This window comes from Habropoda laboriosa, unplaced genomic scaffold (genome assembly GCF_001263275.1).
Source record: "Habropoda laboriosa isolate 0110345459 unplaced genomic scaffold, ASM126327v1 scaffold205, whole genome shotgun sequence".
Classification (NCBI taxonomy): domain Eukaryota; kingdom Metazoa; phylum Arthropoda; class Insecta; order Hymenoptera; family Apidae; genus Habropoda; species Habropoda laboriosa.
The window spans coordinates 267,459-278,119 of record NW_017100322.1 but is presented as its reverse complement, the minus strand read 5'-3'; the positions used below and the strand labels follow the sequence as shown (position 1 = coordinate 278,119).

Sequence of the window (10,661 nt, the reverse complement as noted above, 5' to 3'; positions counted from 1 at the left end):
TGTCTGAACACTTCTGCTTCTTTTGGGAAAAGTCTTGCAAAATATTGATACACTTGCTCAGATGTCCAATCTGATGCATCAGGTATATTTGGATCAATTCCATCTCTTGGGCCATCATCTTCCATTTGATCAGAAGATGCTCTGGTAGGGGAAACTTGAGGACTTAAAACTGGGGGTAAAACAGGTGGATTTGATGGTGTATCAGGTCTGCTAGTAACCAGACTAATATTCTGGTTTATATTTGTTTTATACTGTTTCTGAACACAATCATTACACTGCCATTTTGAATTTGATTTAGGAATTATTATTCGTGGTGTATGACAATAATAATGATAAGCTTCGTCACAAGTAAAACATGTTGCCAATGGTCCCTGTAAAATCATATTAAATTACAACATGAAAAATAAAGAAACTGACATTGTATTTTTTATGATCTACTTACAGCATCTGAAGTTTCACAACATATTGTACAACTCTTGCAACGTTCACATTGCCAATTGCTACCTGCCTTTTGAATCATTTCTTCTGGACTATAAATACAACTTGGATGTGCTGTAAATAAATTTAAATTTATTACAGTGTGTCAATTAAAAAATGTTATAACATGACAATACCTCGTACAGTACAATCACGGCAAGCAACTAAATTTTCTTGCTTTTCTTTGGCACAAAGACTACATTGTCTACAAGGTCCATCTTTAACAGTTACTTTGGAAGAATCCTGAGATTCTTGAGAAATAGAAGACTTATTTTGAGAACCTGGCTGCCTTCCACGTTTTCTTTTTACAAGATTATTGTCAGAGGGATCAAATACTTTTTTTGCTCTCTGAAACAATTTTTGTTTACTTCATTGAATATAAATAAATTTAAATAAACGATTGTGGCAATCAATATTAAAAACACACACCTTTCTACGAGCACTACGAAAACCGCCAACGTTATTATTAGAGGGTGTAGGTGAAGGATTAGTAGAACTTCTTCCTGCATCTTCATCATCACGTTCTTCACTAAGATGTCCAGTTTCTTCTCTCTTTTCTTTTTGCGAATTTACATCATCTTTATTGTCTTTTCGATAATCCTCAAATTTGATCTCTATGTCCATAGGATCGTCTGTTCGAACAAGTAGGCGCTGTTTACGCTCACCTTTTGACGATCTTTTGAGGTTATGAGTCTGGTTGTCCGTATTTTTCGATTCTTCTTTAACATCTTCGACGGAGGTTTGTGACGGTTCTTGCGATTCCTGATCCTTTACAGAATCGCGTTCTACCGGCGATTCGGTGTTTTCATTCCTTCCAACGATTATTTCGTAACATTCTTCCTTCCTAATTTGTGGATCAGACTTAGGGCTTGCTTGACGTGAAGACCTCGGTGTGTTCGACCTAGAGTCCGTAATCGTCAGGTTTTCTGTCTCGTCAAAATCGTAAAGACCACCTGTAGTTGAAGAAACAGTATGTAGTTCCTTGCGTCGCGCATTTCCATTCTCAAGTGTGAAAGATTCTCGATGTGTTGGCTCGGTGGTGGTTGTCATGTCAGACGTCGCCACCAGCGAGTAATTGCCGTTCGAGAGACGCGTCAAATTACCACTGGCTACTTCTTTACCGAGAAAATCTTCTACCATGCGTCTAGAAGTAGGATTTGAGACTCCATCGAGTAGTTGTTCAATCAGTCTATAAGCTGGTACACCTTGGTCAAGGTAATCCGGCTCCTCGACAACAAGTTCGGCGACAGCACCCGCCACCATCCCGGAGTTCAATTTCTCCTTTACGAAACCCTCCGGCCGATTTTTGTAAAGCTGCAACCGGGACCATTTCGAAGCATTTCGATAACTAGTGTTGCCCTTGTAATCAACCTGAATGACTTTCTCCGCTTCGATCAGCCGATGAAGATCGGCGATCGTATCCCGTGCATCCACAGAAAATTTCCTTAGTAAATAGTTGCAAATACGATCAGCATCAGGTCGCGCCTTACGTCGACGCAACTGATCTATCGCCTCCAGGATTTGCTCCTCATGGAGTATTTGCGTTTCTACCCGGTGTTGCTGCATTATTTTACGCGTCGATGGGACTTTTTATACTACAATAAAATATTTGACAATATACGTTTGTGCGACACTTAAAAATAACGTAGAACTGATGTAAATTATTTTCACGATACTTTTCGCACGTTTTTACGGCGCTCGAAGCATTCGCGCGTGATGTCATAACGACCGGCAAATTTCTATATGTTGCGCGTGTATATCCGCTTCTATTTTATCACTTTGTTGGCTTTCGCCTCATCTTTCTCTCTTCGAAATTATTCTTGTAACGTAATGCACGAATGAAATCTTCGTGTTACAAAATGTATTTCCGTTCAAATATCGAAAACTCTTGATTACCATTCCAAACAATATGTAGATAAAAAGTCGATCATTCCTCACAGTAGGAACAGTCCGCCGCACCACTTCGCATCAAGCGCAGAATCGTTCTTTCACATAAACAAGTTGAAGCAGTACGTTATAATAAAAGCTTACACCCTCAATATGTTTCTACATACCCGATTGTCTGACTTCTATAATTCTATGAACGTACTATGCTTGCACAATAAAATAACAACACAACCAGAGAAAAACTTGTTAACGTGATGCAATATTATCGATTGCACGGATCCACGAAGTCAATAATGTGCAAAATCTATGGCGCATTCGGAACGCGCGAAATGTCTGCTGAAGCTTTAGCGTTAATCACCGAACGAAGCGATTAAACGCGGCTTGGAAGCAAGCTGACGAATGATCACTTTCTATCGTTTTGTCCGCTACCGGGAGAGGATTTCGAATCGTGTACCGCAGCTGCGCTGATCCATTGTTGGACTGAAGCCGAGAGGTGTACGATGACGAGAGGCAATCTGACAAAGTCAGGTCGTCCGCCGCTGCTGGATCGAACTTCGAACTGCAGCGCGACGCATTTCACACCCTTTGCACGCACTTTCGACGTCAGGATACTTTTGTGTCCACGTACGTAACTTCCTTCCGGCAATCGTTGTGAGGCACGATTTAAAATTCGAACAAATCGTTATCGAGGTATAATCGTGAAACCGAACAAAGAAAACCGTCTTCGTATCGGTTGGAAACTGCTTCTTCGTCTTTTGTTTCGTTCGTGAAAATGCACTGCTCCATGCACCCATAAATGATGCCTTCTTTACGGGGACGAAACGGGATAACCGAAGAATAATTGCACTACATACGTGCCAAATGACCGTCGAATGTCTACGCCACGCGCCAATCGTCGGACAACGGATATACACCTCTCCTCTCTCGTCGATCTCTCTCTTTTACCACCCGACAACTTTTCCACAGTGTTGGATCTCTCTGTTAAGCGCGCTTCGCGACAGGCCACTCCGATACACGCGACCAAACGACGACGATTCCACGAGTCCACAGTCTTTACGAATGTGCATGCCACACGTACGTGTCGCGCTTACGTATATATGTGTACGTGCGTATACGTACCACGCGGGATATATCGCTGCCGGTTGCGTTCCCCGTATACACGACGTCCGCGTTGATACTGTGCACAGTCTGTTCAACGAATCTCTAGTCGATCTATTGTCTATATTGTGCGCGATGACACATACGACAATTCGAAGAATGTCGATAAGCTTCGACAATTGTATCGCACAATAGCCACCGCAGCACAGCACGAACCTGCAAGACGCGGTCTTTTCCCGAGGTAGCTTCGGCGCGCGCCAGCTTCCTCTCTCGCTCCCGGTTCGACCGGCCGACAATTCGCACCACTCCACACACCTTCGAAAACAGTAACGTAGCTTTACAATACGTTTTTACACGACCGACGTACACATTTTTACAATTTTCCGATATCGTTCCGACACTTTCGCAAGCATCACGTATTCCAATGTAGCGAAACGCGCGAGACGCGCTCTTTTTCTAGAGGCGGCCTCTCGTGCGCGCCGCGCTAGCTCTCCCTGTACAGAACGCCCAAAAAGATCGAACTCCGTGAAACTGTGACGCACTTCACCTCGCTGCTACTGTCACTTCCGACAATTCTCAAAAAATCGTTTGCATCGCCGACTAATTCTCCTTGCAGCTGCTTCGATGAGTTATTCCGACAAAACCGAAGAGCGCCGAGCCGGGTGCGGCTACACGCGAGTGTGGACGGACCGCCGCTGGAGTACGGAACACGCGGAGCGCACTTTTTGCGGAGACGGGTCCGTGCAGGTGCGGCGATACCTTTGTTAGCACCCTACAAGGAGCCGGCTTCTGCGCATCGCTTTCACCAACTTATCCTTTCTTCTTATAACAACTTTACTCTCCTCTCAATTAACGATTACCATTCAGCTATACTGTTTTCTTGTCTTCTTCTTTAAGCACTTCAATTAACAAAATAGAAATTACATTTTTATGACAAGTTACGCTTCATCCGTGCACGAAATATGTGGAAATATTATTTTTAACAGTTTATTTTTTAAAAAGTAATTTATTAAATGCTCTTTACAGTATGATATATTTAGCATATTAAACAATAATGTCAGTTATATGTATCCAAAGTAATATTTTTGTAAATTGAGACTATAATAAAAGTGTTTATTGTGATGAAATTTTTTTCGATGATTTACGCATGATACGTTACTGTGTCAGTGATTTTAGAAACGACCGTGACATATCGGCCATTCCCGAGCGCTGCTGTTCTCGTTCCCGGCCGAGTAGCTCCCTTTTGAGCCTGTTTTCAGATCGACGGATCTGACGCAACAGATCGTAGGCAAATCTTGAATTGCATCGCACGTGGCATATTTAAATATTCTTACTTTTGTAGCAATTGTTATCACTACTAGTAATTTATAGTTTCAGTTTGAAATGCGTATAGTTATTCATTTTTAATTTATTAGAATTATCAAGAAAATTCTATAAATTGTTGATTACACAAGAATACATGTTTAAATGTGCAATAAAAAAGATTATAATATAATAGCACTGTTATTTTACTCACATTTTCACGTAAAAGAATGTAAGTCATCGAAATTTTATATTAAAATAAAAAAATTGTAAAACAAAGAATGGAAATTGTAATTACTGTTTTAAATATTTTATTGCAAAACACATAAGTACAAAAAAAAAAAAAATGTTGAAGTAAAAAAATACACATGTTGTAACAAATCTTGCGTAAGTTTAATAACACAACCATTATTAAGTATAAAAGAGCTGTTTTTATGAGTTAAATATAATTGTTTTCTTTTTCCATTATATTAGTATCAACACTATGTCGTCGAAGTTTCGAGATCTGTTTAAAAATAAATTACAATTAATTACTATCTTTAAATACAAACACTTTATGAATAACATACGATTTTATACATACCAAATTAATCGGTTTCACTTTATTGATAAACATGTTATTCTCCCTTAAGGGACTTTGTTTCGTACTGTTTCCGTTTTTCTTTAAAGAAACAGGGGAATTTTTTTGTGAATTCGATGTTTTATATAATGAACGTTGCGGGGACTCGTATAATCGTTCGTACTGGTTAACATCGAACGAAGAGTTCAATGGTTTGCTTACAGGAGGTGTTTGTGACCTTGGAATACCAGATTCCGTAGATCGACGTTTAGGTGTTGTTTTCTTCGGAGATGGTAATTTTCTAAAAAGTAAATTAATTCATATTGTTGCTTCCACTATTTTTATGGATATTATAAAGAGAAACTTACCTTCGTGGACTATTATTTGTTCCATTGCCATTGTTAACACTTAGTGGTGTAATTACTGGCGAAATATCACAAGAAAAGTTACGTTTCTTCGAATTAGTTACTTGTATTTGTATTTTTCGTGTTTTAGAATTTTGAGCATCTGGAGTCGATGAAGCGACAGGTTTTGATGATCTCGCCTTTTTTAGTCCACTGTCTGTTGAATTAGGTGTACTACTAATTAGTTTATGAGATTTAGGTGGCGTTATAGATCCAATGGGCGGGGTTATTTTTTTACTAATAGTTTCTGTAAAATGGTAAGTATAATACTGAAATGAGGAATAATATACAAATTTTATAATATGAAACATATCTATATTTTGTTTCTTGAAGTGTTACCTCTCTTTTGCATACTTCCTATGGGAAGAATGGCTTTCAGTGGACCCTTTTTACTCATGACATCAGTGTCAATTTTCTTTTTGAATTTATTTTTAACTGTACTTATCATTGCAGTTTTTTCTTTTTGCAATTTAGATGCGGTAATCGTTTTTACTTCTATATTTGAAAATTTATGTAAATTAATTATTTATTATTGGTAATAAAATAATACAGTATTACTGATATTAAAAATTTTAAAAACTACCTTTTTGTAACTCATTTTTATTGTTATTTGCAATTATTTTTTTATTTGTTGTTGTACTAACTAAATTAGGATCACTAGAAAAACGTTTTGTTACTTCTTTTAATTGAGATATACTTTTGCTAGTAGATATTAATGGATTTGGTTCATTCTTAATTGGCTGTGTTTGAGATACAGACATGCTTCTTCGGATAAATTTCTTACTAACTGGCTGTTTCTACAATACATAATATTATCAGTTTTCATTATAGAAAAATTATTCAGAATTTAAAAAATTGTTTGTATCATGCTTACTGTTGATCCTAAATCTAAGCTAAACCTATTAGCTGATTTGGATAAAATGGAGGACTTTGTATTGTTTTGAAATTTCAATTTTGATTTCCTTGGAGTTTGTTCAATTTCTATATAATTACTATCAGGTTCCATATCTTTATCAACATTACAATTAGAAGTGGAATGTAATACTTTTCCTAAATTTTTAAGTATGTCCCAAGTTGGATGTTCTTCAGTTTGTGCACTTAATACTTTTCCTATGTTTTCAAGAAGTTCAATTATTATTTTCTCGTTTAGTAAACTACTACTCTCTCTTTTGTAGGATGGATCTTCTTTAGACACACTTTGAGTATTAAGTTCATTTTCATCTATTGCTTTGTTCATTTCCTCAATATTGGTTTCTCTTTCTGGAATTTCACATTTTGATTCACTACTTACTTTCTCTAAGTACTTTTGATTATCAGAACATTTACTTGTGTTCATATCATTAAAATTTATATTTTCACAAAATATTGATTCTTTAACATTTTCTATTGAATTGCTAGTTAAATTATCTTCGTGACTGTGTTCCATGTTATTTTCTGCTACATTTTTTATTATTTCCAATCTGTTGTTTGATTTTTGTGGATTTTTTGCTAAGTTATTAGTTGCATTAAGATAAGTAGTTAACAATTCAGTATTGTTCTTGCAATTAATACCTAAAGTTCTTTCTAAATTTTCCACCAACTTATTTGCTTCTACATTATTTTCTGTTTTAATCAATTTCTTAAGGTCTAATAAAAGTGTTGCTGCTGTGAGACGTTTTTCTGTAGATATGACTTCTGTAAGTTCCATTTCTAAATTTTTCACATCTTCTTTAACTTTATTATTAAGTTCTTTTTTCTTATCTGTATGTGAATCACTATTCATAACTTCTTCATGTTTTGACTTTGTATTACATCCAACAGGAGATGTGGGTAATTCAATCAAATTTTCAACCATAGCTTCATCATCAAATGCTGGTAATAATTCTGATGTCCATAAAGGATTGTTTGTAATGAGATCATCAATGCTTGCTAGTAATAATCAAAGTTATTATTGAAAGCACATATTTAAATCATGTACAAATTGGAATACCAACATTGCTTATTACAAAATAATCTAATAAATATTATTTATATATTTTACATTTTTGTATTTCTTTCTTTACTTTAGAGAGGAATAATACAAAATAAGCTTACATCCGGAACTGGTTTTGAAAGCTAACTCTTCAAAAGTTTTTGCAAGAAGTTTTGCTTCCTTAAATATTGACTTATTAATTTTGTTTCCTTCCTGTAAAATAAATATATGTTTATTTATAAAAGAAGATGGCTTTTAATAAATAATTTTTTATACAATAGGCAAAAGACTTACAAAGAACACAGAATCTGATGATGTATCTGAAATAGAACTTTTACAATGTTCTTTAGTGCAATTATTGTCTGGTGAAAATACATCAACATCTATTAACTTATTATTTATATCACAGTTTTCATTTTTTTCCATTACAGTTACACAGTCTTTTATATCATTAGAAGAGCTATATGCAAGTTCATTTTTGTTGTTCAAAGAATTTTCAGGAGTGTGAATCTCTGATGTACTTGCTTTGAGTTTATTAAATCTGTCTGCTAGGTTCAATATTGAACTTTCAGTTAATAAATTTGATACTGATATTATTGAATCATTTGATGTTAGAAATGCAGGTTTTATTTCTTTATTAAGACTCATATTTTCACTTAATTTTATATTATCTGATTTTTCAGATGAACAACTTTCTAAAAATGACCTATTCATGGTGCCATTTGATAAAATTGTTGATGAATTAATTGTAGGAGAAACAGAATTTAACTTATGTATAGATGATATATCTGATAAACTTGAAAATACAGAACTGCCACTGCAATGACTTTTTAAAAACCCTTCATTCAGTAAGTTAAGTGAATCTGGGGAATCAATATTAGTTTCACTGCCAGAACTAATTCGTAAAGGTTCAATTAATGATATTTGATTTAAATATTCTGACTTTTTTGGAGATATATTTTCTCCTTGTGAAAGTGAACGTCTTAATTTTGATACTTTCAAAGCTGTATTGGGGTATGGAAATTGTACATTGCTTTTCTTTGTGTGCATTAACATTTTATTTTGTAAAATAGATTTCATTTGATTCTTATTTGATTCTTTATCTCCTTCAAATAATGTATCATTCATCACAGATTGATTTAAAATGGATAAATCAAAATCTTGAATCTCAATGGTAGGTATAACATCAACAGGCTTTAAATTATCACTTAGTATCTTACTATTATTTGAATGAACTATGATAGCATCATTAGATATTTTGGCAGTAGTTATATTGTTATGATTTAATTCATCATTAATTAAAAACTCATCCAATGTTTTATTCAGTTTTAACTTTTGTTTATATGTTTTTTGCTGGAGGACATCATTTGTTAAATCAAGGGAGCATGTTCTCTCTTTATATTTCAATCTTAGTGCTTTTTCTAAAGTCACTTCAAAAGGGTCATCTTTTTTTTGAATATATTCTGTAGTTTTACATAACACCATATCAAAAGGATTATTCTCTAAACTCTCACGTTTCCCTGTTATTACAGAATTTGGTTCATTCGTACAAGTATTATAATTATAGCATACAGTATCTGTAGGAACTGGTATTAAAGGCGACGCAAGTCTGGCGTTTAGTAAACTTTTTCTGTCAGGGCTATTTAAATCTATAAGATCACACATGTTCACGTTTTCTACTTACGATCTTTGCGATCTTCGCTTTTAGTAACAGTATTACAATTTTTTCACGTCAATTGAATATTACTTCGTAAACACGTATCAAAATTTTATGGCATTATCTTGTATTATGTGCAAACAACCTTGATACAAATTGAAGATAAAAAAGCTGTTTCTCAAGAAATGCATAATTTATTAATATCCATTGAATTCTAGTTTTAATATCAACTTTTGGAAATCGTGTGTATCATATAAACACCACTTTCAATATAAAATATTTGTATTTTTTTACAATATTCACACATTCACGGATAGTAACGTCTACCTACAGTTACCATAAGCATTTTAAAAATCTCTACTTTACTGCCCTCTAACAGGTGTTTGAAAACCAAATGTTAAACGGAATTTATTTATAACGTATTCAAAGTGACTATAAAAAGAAAAGAGAAATATAAAATTAAATATCTTTTTCAAGTTATGAAAACTGATGTTCAATGACTGCTTAATTTCTATGTTATGAAAATCAGATAAAGAAATAAATGCTTGAAGGTTAGATTGTCATATTATATCTATATTATCGTTTCTTGTATCTATTCGCGTACAGTCGTCATTTACTTTTTACATGTGCATATCTTGATACACACGATACACACTGTACACATGCGCACTATATTTTAGTAAATATCATATTAACTTCTTTTATATTTTTTCGAATTAAGCTTATTTGTACGATAAATAATATAAATGTAAGATCCTATTATAAGCATCGAAATTTTTGTTGTATATTTTAAATATTATAAAATCTTTATATCATTATTTTTACATATATGAAAATTTTAAGAGAAACAAAATAAAAAAGTTAGATTATAATTTATGAAAACTTAAACCGAAGTTTAATCATTGTTCTACTCATTTTCTCATAGGGTTTCTAGTGAAAGTCATCTTCAAGATTGACGCGTTTAACAACGGATGAATCTTCTCCTATTGGTGCTTGTTTAAAGGAGAATGGGACGTGATTGGTTGGTGATCATTGTGTGTAGTCAGACGTAACCTATCCCGTTACTCTGTTACGTTTACTAACGCAATATAAAGATGCACATAAAGAGAGTGCTTCGTTAACGTTGGCGTCACCGCTACATAGTTCTTCCGTTGACTGAGATAGGAGTATTCGGGCTTCGGTAGTTTTTGTCTACGCTAAAAGCGTCTTTCACGGACACGGTGTAACTGTGCACCAAGTTGATGATAGTGCAAGAGCAAGTGATACTGCAATACAAGGGCTCATTATCGTGAAAAGATGTCAACGAAAACGAGTAAGAAGACCACA

General features: G+C 34.5%; 2 protein-coding genes across 2 annotated transcripts in view; both read right to left on the bottom strand.

Moving 5' to 3' along the window:
- Nucleotides 1-2,212, bottom strand: part of LOC108574375 — a 2,510-nt gene extending 298 nt beyond the window's left edge. The window contains exons 1-4 of the mRNA XM_017936956.1: nt 907-2,212; nt 615-825; nt 443-552; nt 1-371 (exon numbers count right to left, since the gene is read on the bottom strand). Of these exons, the coding sequence (XP_017792445.1) occupies nt 1-371; nt 443-552; nt 615-825; nt 907-2,043 (1,829 nt within the window). The 5' untranslated portion in view covers nt 2,044-2,212. The remainder of the gene's footprint in view (nt 372-442; nt 553-614; nt 826-906) is intronic.
- A 2,991-nt stretch (nt 2,213-5,203) lies between these two features.
- Nucleotides 5,204-9,343, bottom strand: LOC108574365. The gene is made up of 9 exons (XM_017936944.1): nt 7,973-9,343; nt 7,801-7,891; nt 6,602-7,635; nt 6,311-6,524; nt 6,067-6,222; nt 5,692-5,974; nt 5,516-5,624; nt 5,348-5,425; nt 5,204-5,269 (listed from the first exon to the last, which is right to left on the bottom strand). The coding sequence occupies exons 1-9, from the start codon at nt 9,341-9,343 to the stop codon at nt 5,204-5,206; spliced, it is 3,402 nt and encodes a 1,133-aa protein (XP_017792433.1).
- Between the last annotated feature and the right edge of the window lie 1,318 nt (nt 9,344-10,661).

Coding starts and splice junctions, on each gene's coding strand:
- LOC108574365 (XM_017936944.1), bottom strand. CDS start 9,343: ATGTGTGATCTTATAGATTTAAATAGCCCTGACAGAAAAAGTTTACTA. Junction 7,892..7,972: donor CATCAGATTCTGTGTTCTTT/GTAAGTCTTTTG, acceptor TTTATTTTACAG/GAAGGAAACAAAATTAATAA. Junction 5,975..6,066: donor AGGAAGTATGCAAAAGAGAG/GTAACACTTCAA, acceptor ACCATTTTACAG/AAACTATTAGTAAAAAAATA.